Raw genomic sequence first — 15,636 nt, forward strand, 5'->3', positions numbered from 1 at the left:
TGTGAAATAAGAGTGGCGTCAAGGGTTACAAAAGATTTTCCTCCGGACAAATGGAAAGATGGAGTTGCCATTAACCAAGTTTGAAAAAAAAAAAAACTGAAAAAAGAATAAGTGTGTGTGGGAATAGAAGTTCAATTTATCTTTGCTCTTATTAGAGATCTGATTTGCCAGCCATCTGTGATTATTTTATTCTAGTGTCAGAAATTGAGATGATTTAAGCTATGCCCAGTCTCCTACTAAGGCTTCTACGTTTCTGGTTTATTCTTACTCAAAAGTTGTAATTCTTTGAGATATTAAAGCAACTCATAGGAGCTCACCCTTTGGTGAGTCTGGGAATCCAGTTTTTCTCTCTCTAAATCCACAAAGCTTTCAGAACATGTACATAGATCGCTAACCCCTCATCTACTACTCAAATTGGTTCCCACCCCCGAGAGAAATGCAGCTCTAAATATTTGGCTCCCTTCTGTGAGTTTCCTTTATCTTAGGTCACAGCCGTCATTTTCCCTTGTGTTTTTAGCTCCTCCGTGCACAGATTTGTCTTAAACTTGTCTAGTTGTTTTCAGTGTAAAGTTCCACTTGTTTAAAATATTGGCTCATACATTTAGTGTTTAAATGGCCAGGCAGCAAACCTCTCTATACCTTAGTTCCTTCATCTGTAATACATAGGTCGCAATATCTAACTAGCAACATTGTTATGAGAATTAAATGATATCACGTATATGAATCCTGTGCCTGAGAGATCAGGAAGCAACTATGGTATTTGTCCTATTTATTATCAATTAAAATAGCCTAAGCCCCGTCAAACTGCAGATATGAGTGCAGAAATGAGATCACTTTAAAATGATAATCATATGTGACTGGCACATTGCCCACAGTAGCAAGAATCAAGATCCTAGCACCTTGTTAATTTTTAGTTATTTTCCTGAGTCTCCAGAGATATTCTAGAATGGTCCTTTTATATTCCTCCAATATGGTCTCCTTTTTAAATAATTAGTATCATCAAACTATCAACTTAAAGCCTGTTTCACTGCATGTGTCTTCGTGGAAAAAAAAAATATTCCTTTTCTAAGGCAGAATGCTTTCATGTGACATACTCAAAACTTCACATATCCCCGATGTTCCAGTTCTCTTTAGTTCTCAGAACAAGAATGAAGCCATAAGGAAATGGAAAGAATGTTCATCTCTTCCATTCTGTGTTTTGTTTTCCTTTTTTCTTTTTTTAATATTTATTTATTTTGGGGAGAGAAAGAGAGACAGAATGCAAGTGGGGGAGAGGCAGAGACAGAGGGAGACACAGAATCTGAAGCAGGCTCCAGGCTCCAAGCTGTCAGCACAGAGCCTGACACAGGACTTGAACCCTTGAACTGTGAGATCATGACCTGAACCAAAGTCGGCGGCTCAATCAACTGAGACACCCAGGCGCCCTGTGTTTTGTTTTTCAAATGGGGGCAACAAATATCAATTGCTTGTATTTCTAAATCTCACAAAGTTCCAAATAATAACTGTGAAAAATTTTTTTTCACCAAAAATTGAAGCCCTACAAGGCTGGTTGCAGGGCTATAAAATACAGAGTAAACTGTGATTCTCTATTATACCCAAAACCTTCTCTGAGTACTGATTTATTCACCACAAGTCACACTTCTTTCTGCATAAATGAATTCCCAAAAATAGACGCATGGAGATTTGTGGCCCTATGTGCCAAGACTCGTCTCAAACCCTCCTTATGTTGCCCTGCTACATCTTTCATATTTTCCCTCAATTTTAAGGTGCATTTAGCAGAGGTAAATAGGTATTGACAACTTTACTAAATTCATCTTAAGATCATCCATATTTAATGGTGATTTCTGTCCTCCAGAAGTGGATGCATTTTATTTTCTTGTCTCAATGAAGAGGACAAAGAGGAGAGAAGAGGAGGGTAAGAGACATCTTTGTGATGAATCTTGATTTCATTTCTTAAAAAAATAGATTTCTGCGAGTGTTTCAGAAATTGAAGTCTTTGAACTTGTAACTAGCATGTCTTTATAAAAATAAGAATATATAAAATGCTTAATTGCAACAAATGTTCATTGACGGGAATGTACATGACTTCACCCACAGTTTCAAAGAGTTGATAGGAAATAGTTAAGAGTAGTTAAGAATAGGTAAGAGTAAGTAGAAAATAGTAAAGATAATAAATACAGTACTTAGTGCAGTAGAAAAAAGAAGAGCCAAGTCCAGGAAGCAAGCAAATTAACAGATTTGAGATGTTCATATTAAAAGTCTTCTATGGGAATGCAAGCTGGTGCAGCCACTCTGGAAAACAATATGGAGGTTCCTCAAAAAACTAAAAATAGAACTACCCTACAAGTCAGCAATTGCACTACTAAGCATTTATCCACGGGATACAGGTGTGCTGTTTCGAAGGGAAACATGCACCCCAATGTTTATAGCAGCACTATCAACAATAGTCAAAGTATGGAAAGAGCCTAAAGGTCCATCAATGGATGAATGGATAAAGAAGATGTGAGATATATATACAATGGAGTATTACTTGGCCATCAAAAAGAATGAAATCTTGCCATTTGCAACTACGTGGATGGAACTGGAGGGTATTATGCTAAGTGAAATTAGTCAGTCAGAGATAGACAAATATCACATGACTTCACTCATATGAGGACTCTAAGAGACAAAATAGATGAATATAAAGGAAGGGAAACAAAAATAATATTAAAACAGGGAAGGGGATAAAACAGAAGAGACTCATAAATATGGAGAACGAACGGAGGGTTACTGCAGGGGTTGTGGGAGGGGGGATGGGCTAAATGGGTAAGGGGCTTTAAGGAATCTACTCCTAAAATCATTGTTGCACTATATACTAACTAATTTGGATGTAAATTAAAAAAAAATTAAATTAAAATAATATAAAATAAAATATCAGAAAACAAAACAAAACAAAAAAGTCTTCTAAAAATTCAAAGCTGCTTCTTTCAAAAGTACTGATCATGAGTAATTTGCTAATAACCTTAGTAACTTGCTATAAATATGACAGTTTTATTGATACTTGGAGATTTAGACAAAAATAATAGACTTGATAATAAATAGTTTCTTACCTAAAAAACCATTATACATTAATCTTAGATTTCTTCCCACTGCCTCCTCCTGTCCCGAGTTTTAACAACTCAAAAAAAAAAAAGTTTTAAAATATGTTTGTACAGATGATGATGTTGACTATTTAAAAATTAGAGAAAGATTCCTGATTGGTCATATGGAATTTCGTGCTGTGTTTATTACTACAAGCTCTCTTCAGTGACTACAGTTCTCTGAAGACAGTCTAGTAATGTTCACATGGTGCAAGTCTCAGATATTACTGTAATTGGAAGAAAGTTCTAGGATTAATATGTCAGAGCAGGAATTATAAGTGATAGGAAGTCTTCCCATATGTATAACCTTTATCCCTTTCAGAAAAGGAAAGGATACATGATGTAGAGATGCTTTTCAGCCAGTTGCTCCACATAATTCTGTTTGCAATCATTCCTTCTGAGTCAAAATGGTGAATTTTCAGGGGCACCTGGGTGGCTCAGTCCCCTGGGTGACTCTTGATTTCAGCCCAGGTCATGATCTCACAGTTGAGTTTGAGCCTCCTGTTGGGCTCTGTGCCAACAGGGCAGAACCTGCTTGGGAGTATCTCTCTCTCTCTCTCTCTCTCTCTCTCTCTCTCCCCTCCCACCATCCCTCTCAAAAATAAATAAGCGTTTAAAAAATTGTGAATTTTTAGAAATAAAATCAATTGTCTACAAGCAGTTGGATGGTTCTTGTGTCATTGCAAGAAACAGAACTAGTAAAGAAAACTGGAATATTTATCTGCTCAGAATTTTCCCATTTTTTATAGGCATCATTCTGCAAAGTTTGGTGTGAATTCTTGGTACAAAACAGGAAGATTTTGCTCTCAGTGGTAGGAAAAAGGGAGCCAGCCAATCATTCTCTTCATTGTACCTTCACTTCCTTGCTCCTGCTCACTGATACTTCCCAGGGATTCTCTGTAACCTTTAGATGGGCCCAGACTGAGTATTCTACTGAACTGTGAATATGTTAAAGATGCAAATCTGCGTTCTCTATGTTTTAGGTTCTTAGCACTGTGCTTTGCACCTAAGAAATTGCGAGAACTCAAATTCATTGTCTCAACATTTAACAGATATTTTAAGTGCATTTTGACATGAGAAAGGACATTTTTGTAGGAAAAAAATGCACTATAATTTTATTGTTAGTAAATTTCTGTTTTACAGACCTCTGTAAATCCTCTTCTTCATAAAAGCAGTGAGAAAACTGTCAAAAAATGTGGCCATCAACTTTTCCATAACTCTGTAATTAATCAGAGATTTGTAGTAACACATGAAGTAGTTTAATCAAGAAAAACAGCTGAATCTTGGTAGGAACAGTGGGATTTGTGGCTATAACTTGTCCTATTCTTGTTCTCCTTTCTCAGCTCCATGGTAGCATGATAAACCAACAGCCGGCAATAAAAAGCAACAACCTGGCAGCTACCAGGGTGGGCAGAAAGGAGTCTGAATTCCTTTAAAGCCTCATTGTTAGAGAAATGTCATTATCTGACCTGTCTGGAGGCCCCATGGAAGACACCACTTGCAAGACTGCTTTTATTTGACCTAATGTGGAGCTCATTCAGTATGAAAAGTCTTTTTCCTCCGGATGTTGGTCAAATATATTTAGAGGCAATGTTTTAACCTCACAGGTGCCCAAGGTAGTGAGTAACAGTGGGGGCAAACAACAGATTAACCAAAAAGCCTAAAAGAAAAAGCAATGAAATGATATGCCCATAGGGGTTTGGAAAAGCTCACATATTTCTGGGTATCTAGAAGACCACGCATCTGTATGGGGTTGTGAGCATGCCTAGTGTCATGGACTTAATTGCATCCTTTCAAAATTCTTATGTTGAAATACTAACTCCCAATATCTCAGAATGTGACTTTAATTAAAGATTATTAAGATAAAATGAGGTCATATGGGGCCCCAATCTATCACTGGTGATCTTCCAAGAAGAGGAGATTTTGACACAAACACATAGGAGAGGAAGAAACAGAGAGAAGATGGCCACCTGCAAGCCATGGAGAGAGACCTTCAAAGAAGATGAACCCTGCCAACAACTTGATCTAGGACCTCTAGCTCCAAGAACTATGAGAAAATTAATTGCTATTGTTTAAGGTACTTAGTCCAGGGAGCCTTGTTAAGATAGCCCAGCAAACTGATACACAGAGAGTTGTGTGCATGATTGGGAAAGACCTGAGAAAACCTTAAGCTCTCCACCCTGGCTGGCCTTTAAGCCCTGTGCAAATGGGAAATAAAGGCTAAGACACAGTTGTCAATTGCCTGACTCAGTGTTGAAGGTGCGGCCCCATAAACATAGCACTCCCAGAAAATTCTGGGAAATATATTGGTTTTAGGAATTTAGGAAAATCCTTGTCTACTTATTAGGTGATCCCTAAACCACTCAGATAGACTTTACAGTATTAGTTCAGAAAAGCCAATTAAAAAACAAAACAGAAACCAGCAACAATAAAAAACCTTAGGGAGGAGGGATAATATAATTCACCGAGTTGCCATGTTATATCATCTAAAATGTCCAGTTTTCAGTGACAATATTATGAAACATTGAAAGAAAAAAAAGTGTGGCTCACGCACAGGGAAAAAAAGGCAAGCGGTAGAATCTGCTTGAAGAAAGCAACGACAGTGGAATTACTGGACAAAGACTTTAAATCAACTATTTTATTTTTTTATTTTTATTTTTATTTTTTTCTAATTTTTTTTTCAACGTTTATTTATTTTTGGGACAGAGAGAGACAGAGCGTGAACGGGGGAGGGGCAGAGAGAGAGGGAGACACAGAATCTGAAACAGGCTCCAGGCTCTGAGCCATCAGCCCAGAGCCTGACGCGGCGCTCGAACTCACAGACTGCGAGATCGTGACCTGGCTGAAGTCGGACGCTTAACCAACTGCGCCACCCAGGCGCCCCTAAATCAACTATTTTAAATACTTTAATAAAAACTAAAGGAAACCATGTTCAAAGAAATCAGCTATTTTAACTCCTTTACTAAAAACTAAAGGGAACTATGTTCAAAGAACTAAAAAGGAAGTATGACAATAATATCTCCCCAAATACAGAATATACCAATGAAGAGACAGAGATTAAAAAAAGAAGAAGAAGAAAAGAGTAACTCTGGAGTTGGGAAGTGGAATAACTTAATGCAAAACTCACTGGGAAAAAACTGCGAGTTTTCTCTGACTGCTACAACAAATTACCACCGATAACAGCAACTTATTCTTCCCTGGTTCTGGAGGCCAGAAGCCTGACATCAGTTCACTGGGCCCAAAACAAGGTGTGAGTAGGACCAAGCGCCCTCCAGAGGCCCTAGGGGAGAATCTGTTTCTTCCTTTTGCAGCTTCTATTGACTGCTGGCATTCCTTGGCTGTGGTCACATCACTCTAATCTCTGCTTGTACCTGTATGGTCACATTGTGTTCCCTCTTCTGTCTAAAACCAAATACACCTCTGCCTCTCTCTTACAAGGATACACATCATTGCATAATCTAGAATGATCTCTTCCATGCAGTGCAAAATCTGATGGTTGTCAGTCTCGCATACATAGTATTCTATTTATTTTTAAAGGTGAAGGGCATTGTATTATTGGTTCAGATCCAGGTAAATTGGTGTATTTGTTGGTAGGAGAATGTAGAAGTTCATTTGCTGATAACTGAAGGGAGGATTTTGCAAAAGAAATACAAGGAATGGTTTAGAAGAAGCAAACTGTGGTTATGAGAACTCTGACAATGCCCTTCTGCCTATGTTCTTGGGCCAGGGAAAATGAGCAAATGCTGCTTAAGATTACAGGTGAAAGTTACTTAAAACCAGGTGGTAGAGAAAGTTCTAGAGTTACTGAGAATGTAGTGGTTCTTTATGATATTATTATTATGATATTTATTATTATTATTATTATTATTATTACCTTAAAATAAACTTTCCAGAGATTATGGTGGCAGGGAGTTCAACTGCCCAGTAATAATCAGAGATAAAGGGTCATAAAGTAATCTGGAGCCAAAAAATAGAGATAGGAGAAACTTCTGCCCCTGGAAAAAGCACGAAAGACAGAGAGAGAGCCGCCGGGCAGATAAGTGACTTTGAATGTCCAGAACTAGATAGAACCTTGTGAACTGCACAGTAGTTCATGGATGCTGTTAGCGGTGATCCTACACTTTCAGAAATGTCACTGTCACATTACGATTGATATTGGATTTTAAAATTGCGCCTGTGTCTGTGGTACACAATTTAACAGTGATGGCTGTAAGACCCATTTTCACTAGTTATTAAAAATTCTGGCAGGAGGAACTTGATACTGCTGAGATCAAGCTGTGACCACAAAGGTTCAGGGTCTGGTGATGCTCTGAGGTGAGTGACAGAGCCGGGAGGATATGATGACTGACAATCTCTGGGAAGTAACATCAGCTTAAATATATCAGTTTCAAACACATGTGTGCTCAGGAAGTCTGTCTCACTTCCCTGAGCAAAGCGCCGTGGATGAAAAGAATCATTTGATCTTAGCAAGCAGGCCCAGGCTTTCCGGGGACCAGCCTAGGTAAATGAGGGGCTGGATGGGGTGCAGTGACATGTGTGAGCGTCTAGGATGAGCAGCAGCATAAAACAAACAAACAAAAAAATTTAATGAAAAAAAGTGCAGTAGCTCTTTACTTTGCCCAGACACACGTTCTCATTGTGTAATAGCCAGGTGCACTGACCACATTTATGGTAATTTCTCAATCTTAGTGCACAGATTTTAGATCTGAACAAAATGTACTGTACAGGAATGACACAAGATGAAAGCAGAATGAATTTAACTGGCTATGTTACTAATATAGGAAGCATCTAATTGAAGAAAAGAGCATCATTGTTTAGTCTGTAGGACAGACGTTTTATTACCATTGAGAAGAATTTGCAAAACTTGAAAGGTTGATGTTTATCCCCTCAGTAAAAGCAGTAAGAATTGTACTTCACAGCTGAACTTTCATTTTTCTCTTATGCCTGACTCGCTAAGGATACTTTTTTTAAAAAATATTTTTTATGTTTATTTTTATTTTTGAGAGAGAGAGCGCATGCACGCACACACAAGTGGGGGGAGGGGTAGAGAGGGAGACAGAATCCAAAGCAGGCTCCAGGCTCCAAGCTGTCAGCACAGAGCTGGTTGCGGGGCTCGCACCCACCCAATGTGAGATCATGACCTGAGCCAAAGTCGGTCGCTCAACGGACTGAGCTACCCAGGTGCCCCACTAAGCATACATTTGACTAAAAATTACAGTTAGAAGTCAAACTTGGGTAAACACAAATTTTGAAAGCCTAATAATTTGGCAGCGGCTTTGTTTCCAGACTTAAAATAATGTCACCTCTGACCTTTTGGGCTGAATACATGTGAAACCTTATAAATACTTGACTGTAGATCTGTCTATGGGTCTATAGGTCTATATAGACCTATCTGTCATTATGCTAATATTCACCTTATAGTATATAGTATACATACTATATAAAATATATAAAAATTTTTCTTTTTGTTTTAAAAGGTACTTTTGCTTTCCATTTTTTTAATTCTCTATTCATAGTGACAACTATTAGGAAGACTTTTGCTTGTCATTTTCTGTAAACTCTGAATGTTCTCATTTATAGCTTGGTTGCAACAAAGGAAACAGACAGTGCAAGATCTCGAAGTGCTCCAATGTCACCTTCTGACTTTCTGGATAAATTAATGGGGAGGACATCAGGGTATGATGCAAGAATCAGACCCAATTTTAAAGGTAATTATCTACTTACTACTATATTTGAAATGTGTTTTGAATATTATTAAACAAAATAAAATTTCAGATTGATTCCACCAAAAATTCTAATGCTTATTTTCAGTAATTATGCAAAGATATGTTTTGAAAGGAAAAATCTATTCTTATGTTAATTTTTCTCAGAATTCGGCTTCTTTGAACCAATAGTGTTTGTTTTTCCTTCTTTGTTATGGTAATTATTGTCATAATGATTCATTTTAGGAAAAAAAATATATATATATACATTCCACTCACTGGAATAGAATCTTCTTTAGAGCTGGCAATAAACCATATTTTAAATTCCCCACAGCAAGACTCTTTTATATTGTGGAGAATCAAACGGTTGTTGAATTTATGTACTGGGTAAAGAGTCTGGATAACTAAAAGCCACTGATAACATTTCAAAAATCATTCCCTCTACAAAATTTTTACTTAAATGTATAAGAAAGAGTGTAATTATCAGTTTAAGAATACCCACCTTTATTCTTCTGTTTAATATAGTGAAAAGGAGCATATTTATACATGTCATATGTGGATTATCCAGAACCACAAAGGTCCTAGGGTAAAAGATTAGAAAACTACTTCTATGTCTGTATTTATTTAATATATCTTGAATAATATTCTATTCAATAAATAAAATAATCCAAATAATAATACATACCATTTCCATGAGATTCAGTTAAGCTATTTTTATTCTTAAAGGTGAAAAGAAATACAATATAATCTAAATGATTTTTTTTTCTGAATTTGTTCTTATGGGGAAAAAAAAGGAATTGTTTAGCACTGGTTTAACAATTATTTACAGAGGACTGATAAATACCAAGAATGGGTAGTAGGAGAAAAATATAAAGCCATGAGGAAATAGTACAGCTTAAGAGATACCATATATAAATGAAACAAGAGATTTCAGCATCATGAGGATCTTTTACAAATTGCGGAACAGCAGTAACCTTGACATTAGGTTGAGAACTAACTTTGAATTGACCTTGAAATATATGCAGTTGTCATTTTAGTAAACAGCAAGAAACATAATCAGCAATTAGTAGATTCATTATGGTGATTCCATTCAGTGGTTCAAAGTATTGCTTTGTTTTCACTGAAAACTAAAGAGAAAAATGTGTTCTATTTTGAAATGTCTGTGAATATTTTAAAAACCACATAAACACTCAATGGAGGTCTTACTAAAAATATAGGTAAGTTACTAACTGCACAGTAGTGGTCCCAGTGCCTTTGCTGCTGTCTTGGAAAATTTACTTTCATTTTATCACTTCAATCACTTAACAGACAAAGGAAATTTTAAACCATCTTCAATGTGATTAATATTACTATTAATGTGTGAGACCAGGAAAGGACTGAAAAGATTTGGTTTTGCTTAAAAAAAGTAGTGATTTTTAAAAAAAAAATGAAAATACATTTCTAAAAACTAGCTGATAATCCAACCAGTTTAGAGGTGAGGAGATTTGTTTTTTAATGTCTATGTACTTATTTTTTTTTTTTTCCAACGTTTATTTATTTTTGGGACAGAGAGAGACAGAGCATGAACAGGGGAGGGGCAGAGAGAGAGGGAGACACAGAATCGGAAACAGGCTCCGGGCTCTGAGCCATCAGCCCAGAGCCCGACGCAGGGCTCGAACTCACGGACCGGGAGATCGTGACCTGGCTGAAGTCGGACGCTTAACTGACTGCGCCACCCAGGCGCCCCAATATGTACTTATTTTTGAGAGAGAGAGAACATGAGAGGGGCAGAGAGAAAGGGAGACAGAGAATCAAATATCTTACACTCCGAATATCAGAAAAGCAAGTGGATGCTCATATGATTACCATGTCAGTTTTAAAAAAATGATAACTTGGGGCGCCTGGGTGGTGCAGTCGGTTAAGCGTCCGACTTCAGCCAGGTCATGATCTCGCGGTCTGTGAGTTCGAGCCCCGAACTCGGGGCTCTGGGCTGGTGGCTCAGAGCCTGGAGCCTGTTTCCGATTCTGTGTCTCCCTCTCTCTCTGCCCCTCCCCCGTTCATGCTCTGTCTCTCTCTGTCCCAAAAATAAATAAACGTTGAAAAAAAAATTAAAAAAATGATAACTTAATAAATTAGTTCTTAGCTAACACTCTTGTTTTTCCATTCAAACGTTGTTGTCTCTAGGGAACGCTCACAGCTTCCTCCCCAAATTCAGCACATTCGACAGTTTCTTTTTGTTGAATAAAATAACATCATAATCCTTTGACCATCATTTTGTTGCTTAATACTGAAATATAAATAAAATATATTTAAATATTTTTTAGGTATATATGTCCTAACAAACTAAATACAAGACATATCAGAAGACGATTGTATCAGTCCCTGTATTGTCAGGTACCTAGGCACCCACCATGCCTCCTTAAGAAAAGTTCATCTGGGCTGCCTGGGTGGCTCAGTTGGTTTAGTGTCCAACTTCAGCTCAGGTCACGATCTCACAGTCCGTGAGTTCAAGCCCCGTGTTGGGCTCTGTGCTGACAGTTTGGAGCCTGGAGCCTGCTTCAGATTCTGTGTCTCCTCCTGTCTCTGCCTCTCCCCCTCCTCATGCTCTGTCTCTCAATAATATATAAATGTTAAAAAAAAAATTAAAAAGAAAAGTTCATCAGACAGAAGTATGAAGTGAAGAAACTGTTCTGGTAATATTTAACTCAGTTTTTCTGTGTAGTATCTCACAAGACTAAAACTACACCATCCCCCACAACCCTGCCATATTGATTTTTTCCCCTTTGTCTATTTTTTTTAAGAATTTATTTGGCTAATCAAGCTAGCTTAAAGTGGTTATTACATATATATTTTGCCTCTAAGTTTGTCAAAGACAAGGAATTAATTCTGTAATATTTTAAGGGCATGACCATCAGTAGTGTGATATGTGATACTCCACTAGTTTTTTTTTTAATAATTAAGCAAAATTAAATATTTTTTTAAAAGAATAGGGATGGGAATTTGCCAAAGTAGATATAATAATGTATTACAATAACTTGAATGATTTAGTCCTCACATCTTCAAAGATTAAAATGTTAATAAAGAATAAATCTAGAAAATAATTTACTTTGATAATTACTCAGACAATAGGCAAGTGTTTTCAAAATACACAAGCATTGGAAAACACCTCTCAGGGGTATTTAACCTCTCATGGAGTTACAAATTTTGTAAGAGAAAAACAAAATCTTAATATTGACCTTCACAGACAATTTACAGAGACTAAATAAGAATGTTCAACCTCATTAGCAATCAGTGAAGTGCAAATTATAATAATAACGTGATAGGACTTTCACCTTTCAAAATATAAACATTTAAAAATAATATGAATTATTTCAGGTTAAATGCATGAAGGAAATTTATTTCTGGAATATTGACTTCAAATTTGTGATTGTTTTCATGAGTATATATACATCAAAAGGGAATTTATCTTGTGGGCCATAGTGGAGAACAACTATTTAAAAATATAAAATGACTGGGAAGGAGCCAAGATGGCGGAACAGCATGGAAGTTATTTGGGTATCACGTCCATGAAATACAGCCAGACCAACACTAAACCATCCTACACACCTAGAAAACTGACTGGAGGATTAACACAACAATCTGCAAAACCTGAAGCACAGAATTCAGCAGGTACACGGGGTGGAGAGGGGAACTTGGGAAGAGAGAAGCTGGTGGCAGACAGGGAGCCGCTTTTCCAGGCAGAGAGAGGACAGAGAGTAGGTCGGTGGGGGAGAATACGGGAAAAACACTCCTCCCCAAAAGCAGCTGGAGTGAAGTGGAAAATTGGAAACAGCTGCAGGGATTAAACCAAAAAGGGAGAAAGGAGAAAGGAGAAGGTTTAAATTCCATTAAGACTGTAAACAGGGGAGTACAAAGTATGCAACTCCGCAACTCGATAACTGGTGATGCTCTGGTGGGAAGGGCAAATCCCCAGGAACAGAGTGGGGTCTAGGAGGTTCTTGGGCCACACGGGGAAAAGCAGTTCTACTGCTGGAAGGACATTTGGTAGAGACTGTTGAAGCCACCTGGTCCCAGCAGACCCCAGAAAACGGCCACATTTGCTGGTGCTGGAGCAAGGTCGTTAAGGGTGAAGCCTGGCACTACATGAGAGTTGTGATTTTCCATAATCCCTGAAAAGTTGCTGCTACACTATCTCGAGAACTTTTGCTGGGACAGGCTGGCACCTGGCTGCAGTCTCGGGGCACCAGCAGCAGCAGGGTCCAGCAAGCGTTCCTGGGTGCACCCAACATTCAGCCATTGCTCATTTGGCCATTGCTCATTCGGCCATTGCTTGGTGAGACCCTCCCGCAGAGGGGTGGAACGGGCCAAAGCTGCAGTCCTTCAGAAGTAAGGGGCCAGGGAAAACAGCCACATCTGAGACAAAACTTGGGAGAGAGGTACTGCCTGGGGCCTGGTCACGGAGAGTGAAAAAGCTGGGAGTGGACAAAAGCTGAAGACAGAGGACGGTTGCGCAATTGCTGATCTGGGAGAAGAGAGTTCCTATACTAGAGACTGGGTAGCTGGGTGATGCCATTTTCACTGCTCCTGCACATGTGAATACGCACCTATGAGCACTGCAACAATCCAACCCAGTAGGCTAGCAGTGCCATCTAGTGGAGAATGGAGCAGTTACACCGAGCCCTGCCAAACTGGACCAACCTTGCTCTTCAAGAACACAAGTCTCACTGCCTACTTAGTTTATGGACTATAAAGCGCTACATAGTCTGACTTCTAGGGGAAAATGAAATAATTTCAGTCCTATTTCAATCTGTTAGCAGGTCCATCTATTCAATATTCTTTCTTCTTTTTTTCTTTTTTACACTACTTTTCTTTTTCTTGAATACAGAAATAGAAAAAATTCATTTTTATTTTCAATTTTTATTAAAAATATATTTTTTAATTTTTTTAAATATATATTTTATTTTGTATAAATTTTTTCAAATTCTATCTTACTTCCATCATTTTATTTTTGTCTACTTCAGTGTATTCACCTTTTCAAATATTCAAACAATTTATTTTTTCCCTATTTTTTCTATTTTTCGTTTCTTTTCTTTTTCTTGAATACAGAAAGAGAAAAAAATCATTTTTATTTTTAATTTTTATTAAAATTTTTTTCTTTATTTTTTCTACTATATTCTTTATTTTTGTGTAAATTCTTTCAAATTCTATTTTACTCCCATCATCTCATTTTAGTCTATTTCAGTGTATTCATTTTTTCAAATTTTCAAGAGATTTCCTTTTTTTTTCTTTCCCCACGTTTTTTTCTCTAATCTGTCAAACCACTTTCAACACCCAGACCAAAACACACCTAGGATCTAGCATCATTTATTAGATTTTGTGTGTGTGTGTGTGTGTGTGTGTGTGTTTAATTTTTTAATTTTTGTTTTTTTAATTTTAATTTTTCTACCTCATAATTCCTTTTCTCCCTTCAAAAGGACAAAACGAAGGAATTCACCCCAAAAGAAAGAGCTCGAAGAAATGACAGCCAAGAATTTAACCAATGCAGATACAAGCAAGATGTCTGAACCAGAATTTAGAATCACGATAATAAGAATACCAGCTGGAGTTGAAAATAGATTAGAATCCCTTTCTGCAGAGATAAAAGAAGTAAAAAATAGAATGAAATTTAAAATGTTGTAACTGAGCTGCAATCACAGATGGATGCAGTGGCAGCAAGGATGGATGAGGCAGAACAGAGAATTAGTGATATAGAGGAGAAACTTATAGAGAATAATGAAGCAGAAAAAAAAAAAGAGGAAGATTAAGGCAAAAGAGCATGATTTAAGAATTAGAGAAATCAGTGACTCATTAAAAAGGAACAACATCAGAATCACAGGGGTCCCAGAAGAGGAAGAGAGAGAAATAGGGGTAGAAGGGTTATGTGAGCAAATCATAGCAGAAAACTTCCCCAACCTGGGGAAAGACACAAATATCAAAATCCAGGAAGCACAGAGGACCCCCATTAGATTCAACAAATACCGACCATCAATAAGGCATATCATAGTCAAATTCACAAAATATTCGGGTAAGGAGAGAATCATGAAAGCAGCAAGGGGAAAAAAGTCCCTAACATACAAGGGAAGACAGATCAGGTTTGCAGCAGACCTATCCACAGAAATTTCGCAGGCCAGAAAGGAGTGGCAGGATATATTCAATGTGCTGAATCAGAAAAATATGCAGCCAAGAATTCTATATCCATCAAGGCTGTCATTCAAAATAGAAGGAGAGAAAAAAAGTTTCCCAGACAAATGAAAATTAAAGGAGTTTGGGGCGCCTGGGTGGCTCAGTCGACTGAGTGTCCAACTTCGGCTCAGGTCATGATCTCGCAGTCTGTGAGTCTGAGCCCCACGTCGGGCTCTGTGCTGACAGCTCAGAGCCTGGAGCCTGCTTCGGATTCTGTGTCTGCCTCTCTCTCTGACCCTCCCCCACTCATGCTCTGTCTCTCTCTGTCTCAGAAATAAATAAACATTAAAAAAATTAAAAAAAAAAAATTAAAGGAGTTTGTGACCACCAAACCAGCCCTGCAAGAAACTTTAAGGGGGACTCTCTGAGAAAAGAAAAAAATGAAAAAAAATTATATATATATATATATATATATATATATATATATGTATATATATATATATATATGCGCAACAAAGCAACAAAGATTAGAAAGGACTAGAGAACACCACCAGAAACTCCAACTCTACAAGCATCCTAATGGCAATAAATTCATATCTTTCAGTACTCACTCAAATGTCAATGGACTCAATGCTCCAATCAAAAGACATAGGGTAACACAATGGTTAAGAAAA

The 15,636-nt window shown here is 37.5% G+C and overlaps 1 protein-coding gene across 2 annotated transcripts in view; it reads left to right on the forward strand.

The window, feature by feature from the left end:
* The window catches only part of GLRA3 (glycine receptor alpha 3), a 200,957-nt gene that overhangs the window by 34,368 nt on the left and 150,953 nt on the right, over window positions 1-15,636 (forward strand). For both annotated transcript variants that reach the window (XM_045462605.1, XM_045462614.1), the window contains exon 2: window positions 8,700-8,827. In XM_045462605.1, the coding sequence (XP_045318561.1) occupies window positions 8,700-8,827 (128 nt within the window). The remainder of the gene's footprint in view (window positions 1-8,699; window positions 8,828-15,636) is intronic.

This window comes from Leopardus geoffroyi, chromosome B1 (genome assembly GCF_018350155.1).
Source record: "Leopardus geoffroyi isolate Oge1 chromosome B1, O.geoffroyi_Oge1_pat1.0, whole genome shotgun sequence".
Taxonomy (NCBI): Eukaryota; Metazoa; Chordata; class Mammalia; order Carnivora; family Felidae; genus Leopardus; species Leopardus geoffroyi.